Here is a 27,632-nt window from a genome sequence, read left to right as displayed (position 1 = left end):
TTACGGGGTTTACTTTCTTGGATTTTAAAATGTTAATGAGTTTAAACAAATAGCATTTCAGAATCTTTTTTTTTTTTTTTTAACCTTGACTGGATTTACAGGTGTCAGCCTGTCCTTTACTGCTGCAATTTGAGTGTTGCTCCTCTTCTTTTTTTTTTTTTAAAAAAAAAAAAAAGCCGAGGCGGGTGGTGAAATCTCATGAAGTCCAACCTCATAAAGTACAAATGTCAGTGAGTGTGGTTTGAGGGCTTTTACAGAGAACCCAGGTTTTGGTTTTTCACATGCACAGATGTTTTTCTGAATTTCTTAAAGACACACGTGCCTGAAGTGTTGTCTGTTTTCATATGCAGACCCTGTGATGAAGTGGGAAATGCTTATTTGTACAATACAAAGAGGCAGATGTGATGGAAAATAGACACGTCTGTATCATGGCAGATACCTGCCGTCCATTAAGCATTTAATTCTTCTGTTTGCTTTCAGGAAATTTTCTGAAATGGGCTTTGTTGATAAGAACAGAATAGCTATTTGGGGCTGGGTAAGTACTCAAATAAATTTGGCTAGCTTATTTTTTAATGGTAACAATTGGGTTGGTTGTGCTGCTGGGTGTGTGAGGTGCTGGAGTGTTCAGTGTGAGGCACCTCTGGGGTCTCGGCACAGGCCAATAACTGAACTGATGAAGTGCATCTTGCAAGCTCCTGTACACATCATCCCTTTGCAGGCATTCAGGGGCCTTTGAAACAGGAATTAGGACTACTAGAGGGATTAAAAACAGTTTAAAGGGATACTGCCAAGTTCCTGTGTACAAGACGAACCAATATTTTTTAAAAAAAATCCCAGTGTATATTCACTAGTGTCTCTTCATGTTAGTTTGATGACTTTAATTTTTTAAAAAAGATGTAAAATTACATGTGAACCAGCTGCATGGCATGGTTGTCGTGCCTTTACCAGCAGCCTGAGAATATCTAAATCTGCTATATTGTTGTGCTTCGCTGTGTTTTATTTCAGCAGTATGTCCAACCAGAGGCCAGATTTCTCTGACTTTAAAACCTGTCATGGTAGAGGGGAGGGTTTAATAGCATTTACAGCCCCCCTCAGCTGCAAGGCTAGGTGTGTAGGTGGCGTTAGTGGTATCTATTTGATTCCAACTGAACACTTCTGTGTCCCAGGCTGCTGTTTCACTGATGCTTCTGGTGTCACAGGGAGTATTCTTGCACGCTCTGTTTAAGCGTACTGTGCTTAAGTATATGCGGGATTGCACGCAGGATCTTGAATTAAATTGCGAGCTGAAATTTGGTCACTGTTGGTGACAGGCACCAGTGAATCATTTGCTTGGTGGCAAGATGATGACTGTGCCTTTAGTAGCTTTTCTTGTGGGGGTAAACATCTCTGTGTCGTACAAAGTCAAGTGTAGTAACTTTAGTGGGAGGGAAATTCTTTCTGCAGAAATGGAGAACTTGATGCATTCCCATCCTGCTCCTCATGAGCCTTGGGATGAACAGCTGCAGAGCAGCCCTCTTTGGAGCTAGGCTGGGGTTGTGCATCCTGGATACTGAACCTGTGGGCAAACAGATTTTCTTTATGAGTTTTCAGATTGTCAGCTGCTCATTGTCAGCCTGTCACCTATGTACATTCATTTTGTTTGCCATAGGTTCGTCAGTAATATCTTTATGGTGGCCAGGGTAGGCAACGTATTTATACGTGGGTTTAATTACTAAGTACATACATTATTTTGCTGATCTCATTGGGAGGACCTAAGTATTGAAGTTGGAGCAAACATTTAAGGGCTCTGAACTAAGATACAGTTCCGTGTGCCTGTAATCTGGTTTCAAGACAGGAGTGAGATCCAAAAATTGCTCTTCTTTTTGACTGTGGGTGGGCAGATTTTCCTAAATAACCCCTTCAAACTATAGTGAGGGCAGTCGTTTGGGCGGTTGCTGACATTGTTTAGGTATCTTGCTGCCTGGATGCTCAAGTGTGTCAGATATTTACTCATCTGCGTATCGAGCTAGACCGCGAGTGAGTTTTCTGTGGATAGCGAGGAGTGTGTTGCTGCACAGTTCCTCCCACAGACTCAGCAGAAGATCCTTCGCTCCCCAGTCACAGTCTTGCTCCTGACGCTTTGGAGGAGAGTTAGCAAGTGAGCTGCCGTAGGCCTGCTCTGAGGGAGTTGTAAATTTTCGGATGCCCTGGTGCAGCTACTCATCAGGCGCGTTGTGGGCCCCAGCTCTGCTTCCACCCACGCCCCCAGCACGGAGAGGGACACAGCGGTTCAGCAGTGTCTTGTTTCCTGTCTTTCGCTGCTGCCTACGGAGCTGCCACACACTGTCATCCTCAGCTGAGTCACAGTTCAGCGGCGTTTGCCCCCTTTTCCCCGGCAAGTTCTCATTCATCGGCGCCGCAGCTGCCATGCGCTGTTTGATGCCTCTTTCCCCCACTGAGCAGGCTGGGTGAGATCTGACCCAAATTCAGAATGGAGTTCATTAATATGAAAAACGCTGAGCCTATAAATGTCTGATGAACCATTTAGCAGATGGGCCCCATCCTTTTCTTTCCGACTAAAATAACAGCAATGTTTTCTTCTCAGTCTTATGGGGGATATGTGACCTCCATGGTGCTTGGCTCTGGAAGCGGCGTGTTCAAGTGTGGAATAGCGGTTGCCCCCGTGTCACGTTGGCAATATTATGGTATGTGATGGCTTCCTCGTTACAAGGATTCCCATATGTCTTGCGGTGCACATGCTGCAAAGTGTTGATTCATAGCGCGGAACTTTGAGTATCTACTAGATGCCATGTAAATGCCACTTGGTCTGTTTTTATGAACTCCTGGGTACTGCATTTCAGAATTAAACCAATGCCCTAAATCTTATTTCCCATTTTAAGAAGTCAGATCCGCAATTCCAGGTAATCTCTATAACTTTAATGAAGGCTAAATTATTGTCATATTTGTGGAATTACTGTAACGTGTCTGTATTTGCTTTCCAAAGCTGCCGTGTGTTCTGAGACCAGTATTGTGTGTCAGAAATCCATTGCTATTAGGCTTTGCTTCTTCAAAATGCTATTTCACTTACAAGAACAAACTGTGAGGCTTAACATCAAACTTGCGTTGCAATTTACTGTTGAAAAGTAACAGAATAGGATTTGAATTGTCTTTGTTTGTTGGTTTTTTTTTTTTTTTTTAGAGTGTAAAATTGTGATTTTTATAAATCTAATTAATCTTAAGAATAGCTCGATGTGAGGAAAACCTGAATAAGCGGACAAGTCTGTACGTGCTTCGAGCTTATAGTCTAGAAGGTTGTAGTTGCATGAGGCTATAAATAGTTATAAGGGCCCTCCTCCTAGATTAACAAAAATTATATACAGTTAAAAATATAATATGTGCTGGTACAGTGTGACCACATTCTGACATTTTTCTGGTTTCGTTTGTCCAAAAACACTCAAGAGAAAGCTTTTCCTGGCAAACCTCTGCTAAATAAGGCATAATTTATCATTCTGCAACTAGCACAGAGGCTGTGTAATAGTGTATTATGTGCTCCGGCTAATTCAACAGATCAAATCATACTCCCAGGTCTTAGCAGTAGTCCATTGCGGATGTAGGGATGTTTTCATAATGTTTTGGACATGAATATTACAGTACGGCAGGAGATTTTTTTTTTTTTTAATGAAGATCAGGATCTCTAAAATGCCACTTTTAGTTGATTAGCTAAAAGAGGGTTATCAAAAAAACCCCAACAAACCTGCATGACCATGCCGATGAGAAGTCAAATGGGCATTAGAATATGGCAACAGCCCATTCATTGGAATGGCTTAAAATGAAGCAGCAAATCTGCAAAAAAATGTAATATGATACCATGCTGAAAAATCTGTGGAAAATCAGAGACACTTAATTTTTACTATATATAACATAAAGCCAAGCTGAGTCCTAGCCCACTGCTACATTTGCATCTTATAATTTTTAGTAGTAAACATTTAGATAAAATGTTTAAGATTTTTTCAAATGCTAGTCATTTACTGCAAGATTTTCAGTAATTTTTTTAGGATTACTGAAAGAATAACAATAAGGTAACACTGACACAAAGTACTTTATTAATATTCAGCATTCAGGTGTCCATGGCAACAAGAAGATTAAATATTCTGAATATTGATGGTTACCTACACGCCTCATTGTGGAAAGCCTGTTTTTATCTTTTTTCCTTTATTTCCACACACACCCTCCCCCAGTTTCCAGTATGCATTCTTATTGTTCGTATCAGTGGGTAACATTTCTGCTAGACAGACTGAAAATTAAGTAGCAGATTCTGGATTTGTTGTTTGTTTGTTTGTTTGTTTTTTTAATTACAGATTCAATATACACGGAGCGATACATGGGCCTTCCTATAGCAAGTGATAATCTGAACAACTATAATGTAAGAAAGAAATCATGTTATTTCATTTTTTGAAGTGTGCTGTTTGTTTTCTAAACCACTCTCGTTTTCTTTATACAGCCTAGATCCTTCCCCATGGGAAGAAATAAGTTTGTTTCTTCTTTCCAGCTACAACTGTTAGACTCGGCTTCCAGAGGCCGCCGTCCCATGCATGTGGATTTGCGTGAGGCGGTTACTCCTTGCTGTATGGGGTGGGGTTTCTGTTGTTTGTTTGGTGTGTTTGGCTTTTTTGGGTTTTTTGCATTCAGCTCCATTTGGCTACTTTGCAGACTGCGAAACAAGCTGTAAAAACTGTTTTATTTTAATCACCAAGAAACAAATTTGTTTTAAAATTTAATATGCTCGTGGGCAAACTATGCTTTATCTTAAACAACATGTGCACCAAAACAAATGTACTCCAGTTCTTTCTGAAATGTAATTTTAAAACAAATGGGTATTGTGTGAACTTTCTTGCTTTAGGAATCTGCAAGTTTTTTCAGGGAAAGCAAAATCTCCCAAATATTAGGAAACTTTGACAGGTAGGCAAGTCTGTACCGTGACCATATCAAACGTTACAGACCAACTGAGAGGCAGCAGTGTTGGGGCTGGAATTTTGTCCCCATTTCCACGAATGCAGGGTGGCCAAGGTTTGGTCTAAAATGACTAATGCTTGCCCAGAAGTGAGGCATTTCCAGGTGTCCTAATGGGAGAAAAATACCTGTAGATTTTTTTTGTCTTGATGAATTGTTTGACTTGCTCTACCGTGTGCCAGCTGCTTTTTGTTGCCTCAAGGGCTTTCTGAAGTCACGGGTAGCTGGGAGTAGGGCACAGCAGCCCAAGCCTTCTGTGAGGTTTTGATATTTCAGATCTAGGTGGAAATACAGTGGCTACTGGAGAACTGTGAGGGATGTGAGGGGTACTTTGTGCCCTGGTTAGTGGGATGTTTCACAGAGGTGTTCAGACATGGTGATGCTGGAACCCAACATGGGAGTTAGAGGCAAAGAGGTGAGGCATTCTCTGTGTTTGGGTTGGTAAATAGGCTATAAGACGGTTTCGCACTGTGTCTTGATGCATTAAAAAAATAAGGGCCATGGGGGGAAAAAAAGGGTTCATTGATTTAAAAGTATGGTAAAACATATAAATGCATACGTATATGGACTGAAACGTCGGTTTTGACACATCACTACAGTAATCTAGTTTTGTCAACTGCTGTATCAGACGTTCTGGTCAAAACTGAGAACCACAGTAGTGACTGCTGGAAGACTTGGTGCTGCATCTGCTGCTTCTGACCACGAGCTGCTCCGGCCCGCGGGGGACTGAGCAGCAGCCCGCAGCAGCCCGCCTGCCTCTCTCCAAATGGGTTTCTTTAAGGCAGCGGGAACAGTAGGAGGTCTGCGAGGTAGCAGTGTAAATAGAAGTTACTGTCGTCGTGCAGAACGAACGTTAACGCTCTGGGTGCACAAAGTCATTCACCAGCTTCACGGCACAGATGGCAACAGAGGACTGTTTAATCCTTTCAAGCCAGGAGTCGGATTTTCTTGGCATAGTATCCATTGCTGGCAATGGCCACGTTGAAACTGCCAGTACCAAAGAGCTAAAGGTTTCAAATGTGTTACTCAGAGGACTAATTGGGGAGAATGGTGGCTAGATGGAGGAGGGGTAATTGCACAGATCAGATTGTCACACTTCACTGCTGCTTCTAGAGATAGGAAAATGCAACTTAAGTCCTCATTAGTTGTTAAAACCCCCAAATAACGTATTACTTGGAATTTACTTCTCCATATAAACCTGGAGGGCTAGGGTAGCTGGAGAAATGAGTTGGTTGTTTTTCACATAGCATCAATGGAAGGGTTGTGGGATTTTGTTGTTGCTGAAGACCCTTACTGACTTCAGCCCAGCATGTTCCTGGCTGGCAGCCCCTTTGTTCCATGTCCTAGTAGCCAGCCTCCTGGCCCCTTGTCGCTGATGAGAGCTGTTTGCTGAACTGAATGTTTTTTAGCAAGTAAATGCAAAACATGTCCTGAAAGCTCTCCTAGCTGAAGCTGTTAAAGCATTTCTGAACTGCTAACTTGGTACCGTCAGGTTTGCGTGCTGCATCGTATATTCTCTATCCTACTGCATGCGCTATAAAGCTGGCTTGAAAAGGGAAAGGTTGCATAAACTCTGTACGCTAATTTAAACTCTGCCCTAATTTAAAAGAAATGAGACTGTGTACACACCTACTTAGAAAAGATGAGTGCTGCCAGGCACCTTTCTAATGCACAGAGTATTACTAATGACTGAAAATAGAGTTTCAAGAAACTAGTTGTGGTGACCCTACCTTTGCATTACTGTAACATTAGGTTTCACATTTATTGAAGGAAGAGAATCTGAGGTGTTAAATACTCTTTGTCAAGAGTCAAGTCTGAGGGATGACTCGCACTCCTTTAAGTGGGCTAATTAGGTGCGATGGGTGCCTTTTAAGGTAGTTGTGAACTATTAAAAATTAGAGCTTTGTTAAAGAAAGGAGCAAGCGTGGGTGGAGCTCCCAGTGTAATTGTGTCGGGATGGTAGGCTGAATGGGAGCGGAGCTGTCTGCCCGGCAGGAACTGACCCTGATGTCTAAGACTTGAGACTAAATCAGGGCAGAGCTGTAGAGGTCAGATGCAGTAGCCACGCAGAGCATACCGAAGAGACTGTTCAACTTGTGAGAAGACTATTTTGCAGTTCACTCTGAATTTGATATGCTTTTGGCAAGTGTTTGAAACAGTCATAGATTTGGCAAGATTTTTTTCTAGCAGATTTGAAATGTTCAGTCCTTAAGAACTGCTGCATCATTAGGTTATGCAAAACAGGGTACAATTTTGTAAATATGCCATCTTGTACTGATTTGACATTTGTTCTATTATCTGAGAATATGCTAAAGGGAGAGAGACCTTCAGTTTCAGCCAAACCTTAACTTGTTTGTGGAGTGCTGGTAAAATGTTGACTGCTGTGTGAGCTGTAGAAAAGCCAGTTACGCTCAGCAGGGCCTAATTCTCAGTACTTGTACACGTTACCTTTTCCGAACCTTTGTCCCGGCAGTATCACTATGACAGGGAAAGTGTAAATTAAGTTGTATGTGCTTGCTGTCCACTTGAGGTTTGTTCGGCTGATGTAGCTGTTGCTTTGTGCTGTAACTGTGCCTAACTTGAGATTGCTCCCTATCTCGCAACCTTCTTTTTTGGCAGAAGTACTGTGTCCTTAAAGTACGTTTTAGGGAAGGGACTCTTCATGTTGAGTATGTGTACAGCAAGTGAGACATCACTGGCAAGTGAGGAAAAAAACTGAGAAAGTATCTCTTCTGTGCGTTCCTTCTTACTGAAGTATTTTACAAATAGCTTTATTTTGTTTAGTGCTTGGAGAGGGGGAAAAAATAGTGACATCCTTTTGCTAAAACTGCTTTTGGAAAGTCGAGTTTCTCAGAAGTGTAGCTCAAGTCAGGCTTCCACTTGCAGAAGGTTTGCTGTCCCTTAAACCAGCACCAGCTTGCTGGAATAAAGCTTATAAAGGCAATCTATTAAGTTTCCCTCTGCAAATGAGGAGAATGATGCACTGAAAGGATGCTGCTTTGTTCTGTTTCTTAATTCTTCTTCTTTGTATCACTGGGCCATTACTTTCTGAATTGTTCTTTTGGTTGGCTGCTGTACCAGTGCTCCTCACCGAATCAAAGTCCTCTCTCCAGCTTTTGGTGCTCTCGTAACTATCGGTTCTCACTGCATGATACCAGCTCATTTCAATGGATAGTGTCATGCTTCCAGTGTGCATGGACTTCCATAGATTAGATGGGATTTCTGCTGCTCTGCAGCCTTTCCCTATCAAAAGAGGGCGATTGCAGTGTTCCAGGCTGGAGGGAGGTTTTGTTCTCTCTGCTGAACTTTGTTTTTAAATTTGGTTGAATAACTACAAAGAACTCATTTCACTTCTGAGGGTTGTGGTATGCTATTCCGCCATGACATAGGGAATTTAATATTTATGCTTGTTTTAAAGATTCATGAGTGTACAAGAGACATCAGGAAATTAGAACCCTTCTGTGTCTTGGTAATACAATGTATTTAACTTTGGGGAGGTACTAAATGCAAATCCCAGTGCAAGGATACAGCCTTAGTACAAGGTGGGGAAGGGAAAACAAGAAAACCCCAAACGACCACATTGTTTTGTTCTTAATGTTTACTGGTTTTTTTTCCTTGCCATAATGGATTTTACACTGCTGTAATATAGAGAAAACTTCTGCAGGGATTCAGCCATTTTCAGCAGAGAACCCCTATATGTTGCTAATAGAAGAAAATTTAATTCAGTGTATTTCTGCCCTATTACGCTGGTTGTCTTACCAAGCCTAAAACATCTTGTCTCTTGTCCCATTCCTTCTTCCCACTCTGATGGCAGAGCAGTAGTCTATTCCCTTTTCTTGCACAAATTAAAGCTATTACCACATCCTTACTTTCCTCATTCTTCAGTACCTAGCAACAGTAGCAAGTCAGGTGGTCAGTGTGTTCTAGGGAGTATATTACTGTGTTTTAAGTTTCCCCATTAATCTTAGTTGCCAATTTTTATTTTTTTTCATCAACGTAGTGTGTTTCAATTCCCAAAATGTAGCTTGACTTCTATTCATAGATTTTTTTTGCCTAGTGGGTTTTTCCTTCAGGCATTTCTCTATCATATTTGGGGGGGAACATTGTTTTAAACTTGTCAGCCATTTTTACTTGAGACTGATGAAATATTAGCTCTGTTGACTTATCTAAAGGTAAACTAGTGTACATTTTGGTGGGGAAGATAACGCATGTAGTCTTTGCAATATCTGCTCCTCGCTATCATAGGGTGCACTGTTGCCATGGCAACATTTTTTAACTTGTCTGCAGTTGCACAGGAAACCTATGGCAAGTGGTGTGCTGCAGGCTAACAACATGTTAGCAATGCATTAAATGTGTATCATCTCACTTGCAAAACTCTTCCCCTCTGGAATTGCCCGTTACTTTGCAGACATAACCCTTGGTAATAATTACAGGCCCCGGGGCACAACGGTTTGAGAGTGAGCCCATTGTGGTTGGGTATGTGAACGTGCCGCTTGGGGGTGTGGGGGGGGAGCAGGGGTTGTTGGTTTTATCTGAAGGACCCCAGACTGTGTCAACAGGAATCAAAGTCGGTTGGTAGCAAATCGTCTTCTAATAAATAGCACCTTTTTTCTTTTTTTTTCCTTTTCTTTAATTTCAGAGTTCAACAGTAATGGCCAGAGCTGAAAAATTCAAGCAAGTTGAATATCTCCTTATTCATGGAACAGCAGATGGTGAGTTGCAGTTAATTAGACATTTTAGTATTACAGACAGGTTCGCAATTCTACTACTGACAAAACAAAAGCATGAAGGGGCAAGGCTGTTACATTTACGTCAATAAAATAATACTGCTTTCTGCAACTAATTTGTGTTTCAGTCAGCAGTGCTGGGGAGTCTGCTGTGTTCATTGCTTTGCTTTGCCCCCCAGAGTACTACAGAAGCAATTTTTTGTTTACCTTTTCCCTCCTCTTCTTCTTCCACTTTTCAGATAATGTTCACTTTCAGCAAGCAGCGCAGATTTCCAAAGCTCTTGTTGATGCTGAAGTGGATTTTCAGGCAATGGTATGGTTCTGTTTTGTTTATCATCATACAAATAGGTTTGTATTATGAGAATAATAGCAAAAGCTACCTGTTATTAGGTATAAATCAATTGCCATCTTAAACTAAGTTCACTTGCATTTCAGGTTCAGTAACTGAAATTTTAACATAATGCACTCGTGTATCTTCTGTACAAAAAAAAAAAAGGCAGCTCCTTCTTGTATTTGACCCTGCTTACTTAATCTTTCATTTTGTTAATTTTTTTGTGTTCTCAGACAAACAGACAAGCCCGTCCCAATCTGTGATACACCCAAAATCCAATGAATAGTACTTTACAGATAGGATATAAAGAAAGGTTAACTTTAGCTAAGTCCAAGATAACCTGTCTATCACGCTTGGGGTTTTCTCTGTTGAATTTTTAAGACAAGTAGTTATTTGCCCCTTCTTCTGCTGCACATAGAAAATCTCAGACTAAGGTGCAAGCTCTTCCTTTCCTACCTTCTCCCAGCCCTTGGGGAGCAGTGCTGACAAGGAAGCCAAGTGCATGGCTGTCCTTCAGCCAAACTTGCAGGGCTTACAGGGTGCTGAGATTAGGCACCTCTAAACTGAGGAGCTGCATCTGCCCTCCATGTGGACAAGCCCCGTATTCATTTTGTACTTTTAGCATGAATAGATGGTGTATCCCACACACAAAGCAGGGACAAAAGTATCATAGCAGCTTCTTACCACCGTCATGTCTTTGCCTCCATGCTCTATTAGCCACATGCTGGGATAATTTTAAATGGCTGCCCATGATTTTATGTCTGTCGTGTTTGATCTATATACTTTAAATGTAGCTAGAACTAACCTTCTCTCTATTTTTCTTTCCCACAGTGGTATACCGACAAAGACCATGCCATCAGTGGTCAAGCGCATAAGCATATTTATACCCATATGAGCTACTTCATAAAGCAGTGTTTCTCACTGCACTAGCACTGTGGTTGTTCCTGATGGTATTTCTCCAGAAAACTCTCTAGCTGATGTACACTGAGCCAGTAAAAACTTTAATGAATCAAGATGAGATAAGGGTCAGCTCTTGGGATACCTGTGTAGACAATGAAATGATAATCATTATGATGATTCTTGTTGCCAAGCAACTATTGCATTTTTATTGATTGTGTTTAATCACGTCTTAACATCACCAGAATGTAGGTGTGTTGCAGACTTCTAGAAAACCTGCTACTTGCTTGAATCAGTAGCTTTTGATATTTCAGCCTAAAAGAGAACCAGTCCAGTTTCCATATTAGGGTAGTGAATGGTGAAAATGTCACAGAGGAACCAACACGGAGATCAGTTGAGGAATAAAAACAATAACGTTTCAAACAAAAAAATAAAATTAAACCTGTGATCGCTTCTGTGAAAATACTGATAGAACTTCAAACAGATTTTGCAGAAATTACCTAATGTTTGCTCAATTACTATTTTAGAAACAGTATCAGGAATACTGCAATGTTAATATTTTCTATGCAGAATGAAACACTTTTTGTTTACTGCAGTTCATTCAGTTAATACTTCCTCTGCAAGCTCTTGGATTACAGTTGTAGAAGTCTTGCAAGGAAAGCACATAAACAGCTTTCACCAAAGATTTTGAATGATACCTAGTCAAACCAGTGGCACTGAATTTCTTTGTTTCCTATCATAGTACTGTTATTTTTACTTACTTTATAGTCAAAAAAGGCTGCTACTGTGGGAATCTGCACTGGTAAAATCTTGCCTGGAAACTCTAGCAGCCCACCCTTGTTTCTCTACAGGATAGAAAATTTTTTTTTTTAGAAGTTTACTGATAAATAGGATATATTCCTTGCACTCAAACATAAAACATTACTATGCAAACTAGCAGTCACTTAAAGCAAGAGCTGGATGGTAACTTTCATGTGAACATGCTATTTAGCAAACCTGCTTTTCCTTGCAGCCTACCTGTAAACTCACGCTTTGACTTCAGCACTCCAGGTAGGCTTCTCCAGCTGAAGATAAGATTAGTTTTCTTAATTTCACATAGATAGAAAAGATGCAACCCACTTGTACTACAAACTGTGCTGCTTTGAAATAATAAAGACATTAAGTTATGAAAGGAGGTGTAGTCCCTATCATTGAAAATGCTGCGCAAGAAACAAACGCCTAGAATTTTACAAAAATCCACTGATTTTTAGAGGGACTTACGGTAAAGTTTCTGCTTGTGTTTAATGGTATCATGTAATGGAGTGTGACATGATTATCTAACACTTAGCTTCTAGATATTAGATACCAGCATGTGATTAATGTGTGTGTTGTGGGTTATTAGTGACATTAGGTGTGAATGTAAAAGTACTCACACAGACAGATAAAGCATGGGGGAGAATGTCAAGACAGTTTGTGCAGCTTGTCCTTAAATGAGAAAGAGAAGGGGGCCTGAGGTGGAAAATAAGGTTTTTGGTTTCAAAAACAAACTTATTTTCACAAAATAAGTTTTCTTGGGAAACAAACTGGAGATGGGCATTACAGATATAATCTTGGGCTCAATATATTAGTGGTTCTAATGTAGACTGCCCCCACTATCAAAGTTCTATAGGATAGAGGCTGTTAGTTGTCTCCGAGAGGTAACAGAATCCGTGTCTCTTGATTCTTTTGACTCAAGGGAAATAAACATAAATGAGTATAAAGGTAGGTCACAGCCATGCAGATAGATAGGTTATAATAAAGATGTTCATTATGAACTTCTGGATGACTTGTGCATGCAAGGCGTAAAGAGTTGGTTTGTTTGGTTTTTTTAAAAATGTTGCCACTCACACTGTCATACAGACAGAAAAAGTATTTCTGTAATCCCAAAACTACATTAACTAGGCTTTCATGCATATTAAAGAAATGCAAGTATTCCCTTAGTGTAATCAGAGAAGCATTAAAAAAAAAAAAAAGGCCTTTTAAATAAAACTAAAAATCATATAGTCTGGTAAAGATGCAGTTCTTTCTATCTGACCTACCTTACTGATGCTAGCATCTCACTGGGAAACTTCTGTACTGTCAATATGCAGTCCTGTTTAACTCTCTTATCTGTGAGGCATAACAAAGTCCAATGCTAATTATCTTGTATTTCTTTGTCTGGAAAGCAACTTCTAAGATATGCTGCGAAGAGAGCATGACGAACCTTTTGAAATAAAAAAAAAATACGCTTTTTTGCTATAGTAACTGTCCTAATAAACATCAGTTTAGTGTGTAACTTTCTCTCTGGTAGGTCTCGCTCAGCTCCAAAAATAACACAGACAGTAGGACAATAGAGCTGTCTTAGAGAACTTACAACTTACTTGAAATGCATGAGCACAAGTAAATTCCTACAGCTGAGGCAAAAGAAAAAAGCCAGCTCATTTCATTGAGGTACAAAGCCAGCACTCAGAACCAGTTGTGCCTGAAGTAGTGCCACATGCTAGAGTTAGGCACCTACCAATTACTTTTTTTCCTCTATATTTTTTTCCATGTGAAATGGCTACTTAAGTTCGTTGCACATTACACTTTGTGTAAAAGCCCAACAGAAGGAGCTGATGCCTGAGGCTTCCAGTCTTTCTTTGGTTTAAAAAAATGGTGAAGAATCTCAAAGGGATTAAATAAGATGGAGTCAATACTGTAAGTACTGGGTTTTGGCCGTAGTACTAGGCTTTAAGGCCTCTAAGTTTTTCAGTAGCAGAAATTTAGGGTCCTGAGAATAGCAGAAGCTCCCACAATAGGAGTAGGCTAAGCTGCTGCTGTTAGACACTTTAAATATTGTAGCATTGAGGGATTTTAAATTGTATGACCTTACCTCTGAAAAAGACTGTAAAAGTTAATCCGTAAAACAGACGCAACTACTGCTGTCTGGTCCACATCATCTCTCATAGGAGCAAGGGGAACCAACTCATGACCAGTAAACCAGAATTTAATTCCCACTGTCTTCCTGGTACAGCTCAGTTATGTGCCATCCCTGACGACGCACTTACTTACTTACTGTTAGAGTCACACCAAGTATACTGCCATCAACTACACCCTGCAAGCCAACACTGATAGCACGGCATGTTTCAATGAGATTCCACTTGGAAATGGAGCAGGACTGGGCTCTACAATTCATTGATTTGTGAAGCATATTCAAGTATCAGGTAGACATTTAAAATCCTGTACCATATTGCATACTTGTTCTGGGTGTAAAAATAAAATTGAAGATTAGTTAGGATAAATATTTATTTTCACATAACATTTCTTAATTGTGAAAAACACAATAGTCTATTCACATGTACACATAAACTTTTGTAATAAATTACATCCAAGAAATTGAGTATTTTTGACCAGGAATATGAAATTAGAAGTAAATACAGCACTACATTTGCTTTATATCGTGTGTGATTTCAGAATGTTAAGATTAACACCGGAATAGCATTTAAATTCACACAAGAACAGAGTGACTGTTTTAAAATAAAACCACTCTGAAATACTGAACAGAAATACAGAATGCCATTGAAAACACTGATTTCTTAATATTCTAAGAGTTGGTCAAGTGAAACTAATACATTTTGATTGTATAATTATCTGTAACAAAGTCAGCAACATATTAAAACACCACCAGGCTGCTTTCGCGACAAACCAGTGTTGAAATTCTATACTAACCTTAAAACAATTGGAATCTTACAATTTATCATCAAGTACACAAAACAAAGCAATTTAACCTTAATGCATCGGCATTTTTTTTCCTAAATTTACAAATACAAACATTGAATTAAATGTAAATCCTTCTTGGTGTCCATTAGATTATTGGGGTTTTTTCCTCCATAAAAATGGCCTTTAATGGGCTTTGATAATGCCAAGTCAAATTCAGAACAGTGACCCTATTAGTTTGCAGCAAAATGCAGTTATCATTTATGGCTAAAGTAGTAAAACATACACTCTCACACGCACAAAAATATTAGAAGGAATACTTTAAATACGCTGGATATGAAAAGTTGTTCACATGAGATCTATGGGAAGTTTATCCTATTTTGGAAAGCTGGGGAATGTTACAGCCCTGTAGATCAGTTGTTATAAAGATTACAAAACTGTAATTCTTTTTTGTAGGATTCAAACTAATAGCATAATAATGAGAGTTAGCCTTCATTTAATAATTTAAAAATTTATCTTAAAAAAAAACCAACTCAGTGAATTCCAAATAACGCAATAAAACTTTTGCTCCACATCTCTATTAATTCAATACCTAATCTTGCAGTCCTTGTTTTACACAAAAGAACAGGTTAAAGGATCAGGCAGTAACAAAACCCATTACGAAAAAAGTCTTTGTAATGGCTTTAAAGCCACATTTTACTTTGCAATGTTGTTTTTATCTTTTAATCAATATGTACTTGATGGAATAGTGAAGAGCTGTAACAAAACCACCAGCAGGATACCGATTTAAGTATTATACACAATTAATCTCTGAAATTAAGAGGTTTACTGTTGCTAGTAGAGAGAGGGCAATATAAATATGCCCTTTATGTTGCTGTATTTTAGGCAATAAAGGAGGAAAATTATTGGGCAGGTGATATAACTCCATGTGAAGTATAGTTTGTATCTACAAAATTTTCCCTATTATAAAATAATGGCTTGATTAATGACATAATGCAGTTGTTTGGCCTACCACAGCAACATTCATACAATGCAAGATAAGATACCATAATCACAGATTGCATTTTAAGAAATACTGTACCCATGTTTAACATCAAAGGTGTTTTTCAACTAAGGTGAGAGAATGTTTTAATATATATTTTAATATATATTTTATATATATATGAGACTATGTTCCAGTTACATACAAATCTGAATATTAAATACACTGTATTAAATCAATGAAAACTTCACAAATACAGAATCTGACCCTGCAATCCTCATTGCAAGAGTAATCCATGACTTCAAAAGGACAGCTTGAGGAGGAAAGGATTATCCTTGTTAGTTTGTTCACAGGGTCAGATCAGTTGTTACTTTAAAAACGTTAATGTTTGCTTGTCAGTTTGGGTCTCCTGAAATCATTTACTTGAGTTAGGTGATTTAAAAAAAAAAAATTGGAACAAGTGTTTTCAAGTTCATCTTGAATGAAGATTATTAAGTATTCTCACACAGAAAAAGTAGCAAAATACAGTACAAACGTATTAACAGGATAGTTGAATTTGAAAGAAACCTTGCATGTTAAATTTATGATATGAATACTGATAAATGGCCAATATCAGCAAGGAACATGAAGATTTTTTGCATTGGCTACTGCAGACTTTTACACATATACTAGACAATGTAGACATTTAGACAAGGTGAAATGAGACAAATATTGCACTACATTACCTGTGCTAGTTTGAGATGAAAGACAAAAGTTACAAGGTCAAATCATTTGTATTTAGTGGTTGTGGCACTCCTTTCATTCATTTGTAAAAAAATTAATTGAAGAACAAGTCATAGACAAGTCTCCCGGTCAACGCCTTTCCCTGAGTCAGCTTTCTTCTCTGGTCTGATTTCAGCACTAGGAAAAGACGGGGGGAAAAAAAAAGAGTTACAGCAGCACTATCATATATATTAATGATCCACCTGAAAACCAACACTGCACGGATATTTTAATTTATTTTTCATGCTGCATAGCACAAACTGGGAAGCAAGTGAAAGTTTCTGTGCTGAATGGTACAGAAGACATCAGCCAGCATTTCAGTGATGAGGTAGGTAGAGAACTTAAGATGTACAGACAGACAAGTCAGCCAGCATGCAAGCAAAGATAGCTACCTTTTTTTTTTTTGGCAAATACAGCTGTTAATTGATTAAAAAATGGTAATGGTACAGTTCTCAGACAATACCGGCATTTTCTTAAATGGCACAAACAAGAGGTCACAGTAAGTATTTCTTGTCTTTAACATGTATTCCGTTGCTCAATGTACATTTAGAAGGAATGTTTCTGAACTACAGCAGTGCAAGCCAATTTCCAACTGTAATATTAGGCTTTCAGTCCTGATTGGGGAGAGCAGAAGGCAGCTAGCGGGGTGGTGAGTAACAATATTCCCCATTTGGAGCTTAATACATACTTCCTCATGTATACATTATAAGGAAATAACTTCTTTTTTTAAGAAAAAAAAAAAGCCTCAAAGATCATACAAAAGCCCTATCACTAAGAACTCTGAAACGGAGTTCAAATTTGGATTCAGCTTTTTTCCAGTTAAAACACTGTTGATTTGCCTACAGAAAGCAACGTATGTGCAAAGCAGATGACTTTTTTTTATGAATGGGGTCCTAATTTACAACAGCGTAAATAAATAAAAAGTCACGTTCTTGCAATGAGTTTCAGTCACACTACAAAAAAATGCAAAGAGGCTTCCACAACACAGGCAAACCAAGCCTTCAACAAAGAGTAGCAGGGTATCTAAAAAATAAGATGGTTCTGAGAACAAACCTGTATCAAGCACATAACCTACCAGGTTTCATGGGAATAATTCCTTAACTAGAATGAATGAGAAACAGGCTGAGTTACACAAGGCTTAAAGAAAGCAAGATCAATTCTCAAATTCTTAAGGTGATTCATGCACAATTTTACAATCATCTGACATTTTTCTTCACATAAAAATTGCTTTAAGGATACAATTCAGTTCAGCCAAAGCTTACTTCTATGCCTACGGCAGCTTCCAGAGGTGTTAATGGAAATAGCTAAAGAATACCAACTTCTGCCACTTCAACTGCCAAATCTGTCACCTTCTGTAGAACAGTGGTAGAATTGGGTATGTTACACTTTCTGCACACAAAGGGTATGCAAACAAATTCCGGGGGGGGTGAATTTAAAGTGCAGCAGGACAGCAGGCAGAGCGTTACCTGTGCTTAGTAAAATCAAACACTGAGGATGTGTTGTGTGCCTTACAGTCTATAATATTTCCACGTTTTAGGTGCCTCTGTGATACCAGGAAAGTCTTCCTTCTACTTAGGATTCACATCTCTGAGCATCTCCTGCAGATGTGGGCTTTAATGCCTTGAGAAATTTGGGGAAAAAAAAAAAAAAAAGGACAAGTCCAGTCTTTTACCAGGAAAACACTTAACTAGTGGATCTGTAAGGGACTTAGAGCTCTCTTCCTCCCTACCAAGTAAGTAGTCTAACAGGCCTGAGAAGCAATGTTTGAGGTGCGAGATTTGCGTATCTTCAGGTAGAGAAGGGAACTCACACCATCTACGAAGTGATAGATGCCTCTTTCTCCAATACTTTAAAAGACCAGCTAGGACTACCTTCTTTCTTGGTCAGATCTTCTGCATACATTTTGAAATTGCTATGTGAAGGGCTTAATATTATAAGGAAAGACAGAGGAATATTTAATTATGTGTACCAAAGAGGTCTGTGTTTCAGATGGGTGCCTTGGTGGTCAATTCTACCAAGACAGGCTCAAAAGCAGACCTTTGGGTCCCTAGGAATTTCAATAATAAATAATGAAAAATTAAGGTTGGAAAATTGGAAAGTTCAGGTGCCTCTACAGTTAGGCAATAGTTGACTAAAAAGAAATCTCATTTAAGTCCCCTCTTTAGACACTTAAATATTGTTAAGAGTCTGGGATGTAAGAACCGTCACGCACTATACTACTACACAGAGGCAGGGCAGGGCAGAGCTTATGATAGCTATTATCCATGCATCAGGCTGAGAAGTCGTTTGTATAAACCTCTCCTGCCTAAAATCTCTTAGCTTATTACTGGCCAGTCTTTCATCGGCCAAGTCAACTCAGTATTTAATCAGTACAAAGAACTTCCAGATTTTATGTATTCCAGAAATCACCCTATGTTGTTAATTGATCAGTGCCTTATGTAAAAGGCATTACATGAAAACATAGTACAGTATCATAATTTAATTATCCGCATTTAATAATATTTTGGGATATTAGTATAAAAAAGCAGACCTGACAACAGGAAAAGGAGTACTAAACACTTCTGTATTGAACTTCAAAAGGCATCAGTAAAATTAATTTCAAAACAACGTGATTTTTTTCCACTATGGTAAGATATCCTTCACTGAAGGGAACTGTGTAATGTAATACTGGTGATCTTGATCATTTGCAAAAGTTATCCTTACAACTGCTACCATTCCAAGCTTTCTTTTTTCTCAGTACTTACCTATGAATTATATCTTCATGTAATGATACAGGCATTTAGGAACATGTTTCTTTAGCTCTGTCTCTAATATGATTTAAGATTAATGTTGTCTATGGTTTTGCTTATCCGAAAGCAAACCTTCCAGGTTTAAAGCTTCTTGAATCTACTTCTTCCTGGGAATCTGAGACAAGCTAGAGCGCATGAAAAAGCGGGATTCCAGATTCTGTAAGAGGTTGTTCCCTTACAACAGGACGCTCATACCTAAAACCATAAAATCTGTGATTCCTTAGTTCCTTTTCACCTGAGTCTTTGTTTTCACGAGCGAAGAATAGATTGAAAATGAACTCATTAGAAAATGAGTTTCTATTTTACTGCAGTGGAAAAGTCAAATCATCTTTTACCAGTCTTGTCTGAGCCACAGTCTATATGGATGCTCTTTGCTCAAAGGATCTTTGAAAATTTCAGGTAAAAACGGTACATGTTTACATAATCTGTCATACCATCAGAGAAAGCAACATCCAACAGAAAAATTACAACTACTGCATACCCAGTGGCTGCAAAGGTACCACATCAGTTTCTTCTCTTTTCTCCAGGCTTTCAGAGCCTGGACAGCAGAGGCACATAAGGTAAAAAAACCCTACTGTACATCCTTCTCCCATGCCCCACAGTGATTTCACTGTGACAGGATCCTTTTCAGCCCATGTGTACGGTGGAAGGCAAATCAGAACTACACTGCTATTCTGTCTGTCAGTGAAATAGCATTAAAATCATCACATTAGTGGGCTGCTCCACGGGTGTCTGAAATGAAGATTCTCTGGTCATCAACTGTTCATCTTGTTTATGCTGTTTAGGGAAAGTAACAACACTGAAAGGCAGCATGCCATTTTGGGGTGACAAAATTAAAAAAAAAAAAAAATGTATTTCACTACTATTTTTTTTCCTCTTACTGCATCTTTTCACCATAAAATAATGACCAGCTGTTTCACACACGGAGCTTGTTTTGAAAACTAGATTTAGAAATGGGCAGAATATAATTTTTTATTTTAAAAAAGTCAAACAACTAATGAAAAAAATCTACGAATAAATTCAATTTAACATTTAAATGCAATACATCTACAGTTTCTATTTTTAATACACAATAAATTTAAAATTTTAATATTAAGGACTTTGATGAAGACATTTTACATTCCTATTTGAAATTTCTTTTCATTCTGTCCCCCCAAAAATTAGACAAAGTCAAATCATTTGGGTTCCTAGGTGACACCACTTTAAACTGGAAGATACAATCAAGGAAAAGGTTGAGGGACAGGGTCTTACCTTTGGGGAATCAGCATCTAGAGTGATTAGGAAGGGGAGCTTATGACAAAAATGTGATATAAAACAATTAAGTAGAAAATAGTTAAATTTAAAATTTGTGTAAACACAGGAAAATCTCTCTTGTATTTGATATTTTCTTATTCCCATAATAACTCTGTAGCACAGATAAAACATCACTGGCTTCATTTTACATTTGTCTGGACTATAATTTAAAAGTATTTAACTGTTTTGTGTATAAGTGAAGTGGGCAGAAAAATGAAAAGAAGTCATGGAATCTTAAAATTATTTTCACTCCCAATATTAGTAGATCACACTCAGAGTACTGGGCTCTTCATACAGACATCTCCAGGGCACTGACGACTACTTCTTTTCAAGAGGAAAGAACAAAAGCATGCAGAACAAACAACAGCTGTTGTGCACTATCCAGGTGTAGGCTGGTGGTTCATTACACAAGCATCAGGCGTGCTCAACTTCATTTTCCACTGTAGCATAACTAAGTAGCATGCAAATATTTGGTTTTTTTGTTTGGTTTTTTTTTTTTTTTAAAATAAATGTACATAGTGAATTTGTGTTTTGAGCTCAGAATATTATGACTGGACAGAAATAAAAGGAAGCCTCAAGAAATAAAACTGCAAGATGCTAGAAATCTTTCTAATCCCTAGCAAAATATTCTAGTATTTGTTTGACACTAATATATGAAGTATAATGTAGTAAAAAAATTAAAACCTTTTAGAAGGAAAGCTTGACTCCTTATCTTTTGCATTCTCCGAGGATATCAACAATGTCTTCCAAACAGCAGTTTTTGCCATTTCATCAGAAATGTTTATCACAGATGGGTCATCTCTAGGCAAGAATAAAAGTAAATACAATAAAAGAATGATCAAACAGTCTTTGTTACTTATTAAATCTAAAAAAGTTCTTGAAAACTGATAGTGACAACAATAAGTAAGTGCAATGTAAGTTAAGAAATTATGTTAAGCTTCAAAAATCCTGAACAATGAGCTAAGTATTCTCTTAAAACATCTTAGCACTTTTTTAGCATTTTCCTCCTCCAACAGCAATTAACCACAGTAACATCAATAAAATATATTGTTTCACTTCCAAATAATAGACAGAGAAAAATGAGGAACTGTGAAATTAAATATTGCCCAAGATGTCACAGCATGCTGTTGGCATAGCTGGATTAAACAAGAATCCTGAGAGTTCCTAACAGTTCTCAAAGTACTTACGCTCTGAAACTCTACCTGCTTTGAAAATGATTTTCAAAGCAATCAGAAACCTTGACAAAGTCAAAGCTTTAAGAGATCTAATAAAAATGCCCCAATTAAACAAACTACTCAGTAGCTTTAGGCAGCACTTCATAGCCATTATGCCCTTAGCTTTACCTGGACCGCTCCACATATGTATTTATACACTGACAAATACTAAAGTCTTAAACATTTTAAGGGCCTGCCTGTATATTATTCCTGACTTCATGGTTTTACGTATGAAGTCTTTATGGTTTGACATTCATTAAGCCTTCAGTAAACTTGTTTTCACAGTATTTTGGGGAACCACTTTATCAACCAATGTCTTGACTCTTCTTTTTAGCTGTAGGACTCCTACCCTTACAGTACAGAAAGTCAGATATTATCCAGGCAACTACCTAAATAAACACCTCAAAATAAATTAAGCTAAGTATTGCTAATTTAAAATAAAACAAAAAGGTATGGACAAAAGAAGAAAAAACCAGAGCATTAGAAGTGTGATGAATCAAAAGTAAGAAATACGCTTAATAACACAGTTAGTTATTTGCCTTAGGAGATATTAGGGTAACTTCATGTTAAAATATAAGAGGAGGCCACTCTGAGATAGTGTTCCTATGAACTCAACATTAATGCAGAGGTTGCTATCAGCAGATATTTCAAATCTTCATTAAGAACGAACTTACTGAAAACTGCCAATGACAGTCCTTATGCTCTGGCCACATGTATTATTACTACCTATAACATAGGCTTTCATATTTAAGTTGTGCCAACCCTGCATTATGCCTTATCTACCCTGGACAACTCTTGGGTCACTTCTTATCTCATAAAGATAGGATCTTAAATAGAATATTTTAAAATGTGATTCTGTAAGAACCCAGTTTTTCTGGGCTGTGTTCAAAACCCTTCCTGGCTCCCTACTAGCATCAGGATGAACAGTTTGACCTGGTCTACATCTTCCTTTTGTACTGTGCATGTCAGAGGCCAAGGTTCATTATGAATGGCCTGATCCTGCAGTCTGGCCCAAGGGAAAACTTCAACTACTGTGTCCTTTTCCCAGGGACTGTGAGATCAAGTGGGAAGACTAGAAAAGGGCTGAGCTTTTAAATGCTGCAGTATACGGTTCAGTTCACCTCTCTGTACTCTACTACCAGACAAACATCCTCCTGACGTTCAGTAAGCGTTAAGAATAAATATTGTTGCATGTTTATTTTATTTGTGTAATTGCAACTCACCTAAAAGAGGAAAGGTATATTTTACCTGTAATGTCCTTCTAGTGGTAACTGAACAGTCCCTTCCTCTTCCATTGCTAACATACTTTGCTCTTCCTAGAAAGAAGGAATTTAGACGTGAGATAGGATATGTTGTTGTGAAAAGTGAAATTTATATACTTTAATCCTTTTTCCCCTTTTAAGTGTTTACTTGAAGTTCTTAAAGATACTTTTCAACTCAATTTAAATATTTGTCATTTAAACTCTCCATTTCAAAAGATGTATCTTCACTTAATGTTATTTTCCAATGCCAAGTAGAGGAGACTTTTGTAATAATAAAGAAAAAGAAAAATTAGTAATGCTGAATGAACAACTGTATGGTGAGTTTTAAATATCATGCGTAACAGGATATATACATTGCAATGTTAACATGCAAAAATTAGAGAAGCCAAATTTAAGTTTGCACACACAGTTTTAATACTGATAAAGTTTTACTGCAATAAAAGGTAGTGAAACAAGACACCAAAATTAGTTTTCACTTCAACAGGTAAAAAACTTCTGTGAGTAACAGGAAGTGAGGAGAACTATTTACAAATTTAGAAAATCTATCTTAGGGGGAGGGGAGAAGAAAACAACACCCCCCAAGCACCACATCCTGCCTGCAAGAACAAAGGAAAACAAGTCTCTGTCTTTCAGACATCAGCTCAAGGCTCCATGGGAGGATTCTCAAGGCTCACACCCCTGTTAGGTCAGAAGAACCACAGCCAGGAGGTTAATGTGCCTTCACATGAACGTAACCATCAAATCCTGCCCTAGACTGTTGCACTGTGTGTATGAGCATAACAGACACCCAGAGACCTCCACATCTTCCTTCCCTTTATTCAATGGCTTTGTAACAGTTTACCTTGGTGCCTGTTTGAAAGTGTGAGTTGGCTCTCCCAGAAAGAGCTTACCATTTTCTGACAGATCCAAATCCCCACAGGCATCACACACATTGATAAGTTGGTATTAGCTGGAAGAGCCAGTACAGTTTTCCAAAACAGTAGAATTTAAGTCCTCTCTGCACAGAAAATGCTTTCTTCTATGTTTTAGTATTACAACTATTTTAGAAGTTACAACATTTTTTCTCCAAATGGGAGAAGCCACTTTGTTCATTCCTGCCTCAGAAAGACTTAATTGATTAACATCAAAGTGGCTTCCAAAGGAGGTCTGTGAGAAGGCATATATAATATCCACTATAAATGTACAAAGCCTTGGAAAAACATGGCCTAAAAATATAAAAACAACTTAAGTGATGAAATTAGGATCCAATCAAATAAGTTTCAGATCTTGTCAACTATATTTCTGAATATTCTTGTGGGTAGAATACTTCTATTTTTAAAAGCCGTGTGATAGCAACTCTCCAATTAATTCCTTAGGCTACATGTCAGAAGTTTTATTACTAGTTAATTTTGTCATTTCCAGGCTTCACAGCTTCATAAGTTTTTGACAGTTGAACAGTTTTAATAATAGCTCCAAATATTTAGAAATGCCAAAATATGTAAAAATAACCTCTCAAAATAGACAGTGAATGAAATAAAGTAACACCAGTAGATTTTCCCAGTTTTGTTTTCTGATGCCATCCTATCAAGCATGGGAAGGAAAGTGACATATAAGCAAAACATAAGGATAACAAGGAATTCTTTCCAATAACCAGACCCACAAGAAGAGAGCTACCTTGGTTACTTTCGGTTACTCTGAATTGCGATGACAACAGATACTGCGATGAAACAACTCTCTGGTCTGCTTCAATTCAAGGGCGAAAACAATGACTCATATTTTAATTTCAGCCTGGTAGTTTTACAGGCACATAGTAAGTAGTAAATCATCATCTTTATCACATAGGTAAAACCTTTCCCTCAAAACATGAAAAGTTTGTTGAATGTATCAGAGAGAAGAAAGTTACAGTTCTCCATATTACAGATGAGGCAGTGAGTTGCCAAAGGTCACAGAAGAATCCTAAAGGCAGAGAAATCTAGTTTTCATAGTTATATGTTCACACTATTAGCTCATGTCCTATTTCTGCAAATAGACTTACTAATGGGAATCATTGCACACACCGTTTCACTGGTCTCAGATCACACCCCAGGGCATCCCTAAGGATAAACTGCTGATTTATGCATTCACATTGTATAGTTTTTGCAGTATCCTTGCACCACCAAAAGGTTACGTCTCACAGGTTACGGCCTTTTGCAGAAGTCTTCAGGGCATCTTAGAGGTCATATGTACAACTGTCCCCAAAGCACTCCTGCCTAGAAGTGACCACAGCCTGCCAACACAAGGTGGCATCGTCTGCACCTTCACCTCCCGCTGCCACCACAGCCTCACACCATGCTACTATTCAAAAGTGCTGCCACAGGACGCGACTCCCATTTAAAATAAACTGGCACCAACATATTCTACCTATTGCTCCTGCAGCTAGTGTTTCTCCAATGAGACTTGTCCCTTGTTTATTTGGGCCCAGTACTGACGCTCTGATGTTCATTAACAGCTGACGTTGACAAAGACCTTCATCCTTTACACATAAAGTTACTCTATATATTCCCACAGTTTTATATGATAGTCAAACAAGCGATTCATGAAGTAGCAGCTAGATGAAAATGCTATCAAACAGATGCAAAACCGGTTAGAAATCTACATTCAGAAAGATATGTGTTTCACTGTCAAAATACAGGAACATTCTGAGTGGAAATGTCTACGAATCTGTCCTGTATTGAGTTTGTAAGAAATGATCTGAAATGCATATTCTTTGAAAGGAGACAAGGAGTCCAGATCTGAAAGAGTCAACTGGGTGGTGATGCCACAGGCTGTAAGTAAAAGTCTGAGGATTCGGTTAAGAGGGGTAGGCAGTGTCATTGACCTTTTCATTAGAAAGTGGAAGTAATTTTTTTCTGCAGTAGCAGGAACCACTCTGCTGGCCCAGAGTGTAACAGGGACACCGCACAGGCTTATGACACTGCTGAAAAGGAAGGGCACAGGGTGACTGCGTGTGACCTATGTATGGCTCAGGTGCAGCTGGGACATGCCATGCCCCTTAAATTCTGCAGTGTTCTCCTCAGCTTGTCCAGCAGGGATGAGACCAGTCCCAATGCAGCACCAAATCGTCCCAGGCATCCGAGAGCTTTCCTACAGACAAAGGTTGATCCCTGCACATCATCCGAGTGGGTCTCAGAAGCAATCCCACGAGCACTGCAGATACTATGTTATATGACAGTATGGCAGCATAAGAATCTACATCTAATAGAAATCCCCACCTAAGCCTATGAGATTTGTAACCTTAAAAGGACTTATGTAAAATATTGAAAATATTACAGTTTGGATACTGTTAACAAGTCTGCCTGTTGCATGGAATATGCTTTATTTAAAGAATTTTCTCTAAATGTCTGAAGGAGAAATTGATAGAGTGCTACACACCAAAAAGAACTGAAACCATGACCCACCTCTTTCTCAGCATCTTCCAGTTTCTTTTTCTTGCTCTCAGGCATCAAATCATCTAACCAACTGAGCTCCCGCTTAGTAAAAAAGAAATCCATGAGTTTTCGGACAAATACCAAAGCTAGGACCTGCAAACATATTAATTCAAAGAATTAGGAATTTAAGCAAGTAAAAATGACAAATATACTTTGTAGAGGAATACTTTAAAAAGTGACCACAGTTTACAGCTAGAAATTTATCCTTTAATTTGGATAGGCCAACAGCTGGTCTTCCTTTGTTCGGATGAGGTATGGCTTGAAGCATTTATCACTGAGGTCAACAGGTATCTTTCATTTTCCACTAGTGAAACAATCACAGAGAAATAACTTAAGCAGCAGAATAGATTTTTCTTTTATTTCCAGCAAAGCACAAATCTATCAGTAAAGTTCGTCAGTGCAATGAACAATCTTCCTTAATGAGTCAATGTTCTTTCTGTAAAATGATTAAGCACTACTCCCTTAAATAAAAACATCAAATAATTTAATTTTTAAGAGAGGAATTTTCCCTAAGAGAATACACAGTTGGGTTACACATGTAGAGCGCAGACTAGACTCAAACTAGAAGTTGTATGTAGATTTTTTCCTTACTTAATACAGTATGAATTGTCCTTGAACATTGAATCAAAGCAATATTGTAATTACCTGCCCACAATTATCTTTTTCTTCAATAATAATTATCCACAAGTGAAAAGAAGAGAGATTTTTAGAAGAAATAAAAAATATTTCGTACCATCATAGGAAAGACAATGGCAGCTCTTGAAACCTTTATAATCCACAGAAGCACAAGACAACTCAGCTGAATTATAGTGAAGAGATGGACCTTTCTAAGAGGAACATGCCTCAGATATATAAAATCTGGCTGATGCTTTGCAGGCATCCAGAATAACTTTATCCTGTCAAAAAGCTGAAAGAGAAATTTTTAAAAGTTTGCATCAAAATGAGCTGTAGGATCATCTATGCTGACATTCACACACTGCTTAAGAGATCCTGAATATTCTAAGAATCTGGCTTGTTATTCTAAAGGCAAAAACTGCAGAAATTCAGGAGCACGGAAAAAGACTACTTCAGTTACAATCATAAGCCGTGATTCTATACTAGTCCAACAGTACAGTGCAACAGGTAAAGGACTCATCTTCTGTCTGGCTGAGCCACCAGAGTAAGAATGAGAATCATGTTATTTAAGTAAAGTTTAATTATCTGGTTAGACATACTTAAGTTCCTTTCAATTTTAATACACATATGTC

General features: G+C 38.2%; 2 protein-coding genes across 10 annotated transcripts in view; one reads left to right on the top strand and one right to left on the bottom strand.

Moving 5' to 3' along the window:
• LOC134518901 (dipeptidyl peptidase 4-like) overlaps nt 1-14,080 on the top strand; it is a 43,539-nt gene extending 29,459 nt beyond the window's left edge. The window contains exons 21-26 of the mRNA XM_063342270.1: nt 481-535; nt 2,585-2,684; nt 4,338-4,402; nt 9,629-9,701; nt 9,956-10,029; nt 10,879-14,080. Coding sequence (XP_063198340.1) covers nt 481-535; nt 2,585-2,684; nt 4,338-4,402; nt 9,629-9,701; nt 9,956-10,029; nt 10,879-10,977 — 466 coding nt within the window. The 3' untranslated portion in view covers nt 10,978-14,080. The remainder of the gene's footprint in view (nt 1-480; nt 536-2,584; nt 2,685-4,337; nt 4,403-9,628; nt 9,702-9,955; nt 10,030-10,878) is intronic.
• A 1,716-nt stretch (nt 14,081-15,796) lies between these two features.
• Nucleotides 15,797-27,632, bottom strand: part of SLC4A10 (solute carrier family 4 member 10) — a 164,358-nt gene continuing 152,522 nt past the window's right edge. For 3 of the 9 annotated variants that reach the window (XR_010072083.1, XR_010072085.1, XR_010072084.1), the window contains 7 exons: nt 27,119-27,292; nt 26,356-26,478; nt 22,926-22,993; nt 21,148-21,264; nt 20,422-20,460; nt 17,457-17,482; nt 15,798-16,519 (listed from right to left, as the gene is read on the bottom strand). Coding sequence is in view for 4 of the 9 variants with exons in the window: in XM_063342268.1 (XP_063198338.1) it covers nt 16,453-16,519; nt 21,148-21,264; nt 22,926-22,993; nt 26,356-26,478; nt 27,119-27,292 (549 nt within the window). In the remaining 5 variants the exon portion in view is untranslated. The other 6 variants (XR_010072081.1, XR_010072082.1, XM_063342268.1 and 3 more) reach the window with 4 other exon arrangements.

Source organism: Chroicocephalus ridibundus, chromosome 7 (genome assembly GCF_963924245.1).
Source record: "Chroicocephalus ridibundus chromosome 7, bChrRid1.1, whole genome shotgun sequence".
In the NCBI taxonomy this organism is placed as follows: domain Eukaryota; kingdom Metazoa; phylum Chordata; class Aves; order Charadriiformes; family Laridae; genus Chroicocephalus; species Chroicocephalus ridibundus.
The sequence above is the reverse complement of the archived record's forward strand: the minus strand, read 5'-3'. Positions and strand labels throughout refer to the sequence as shown.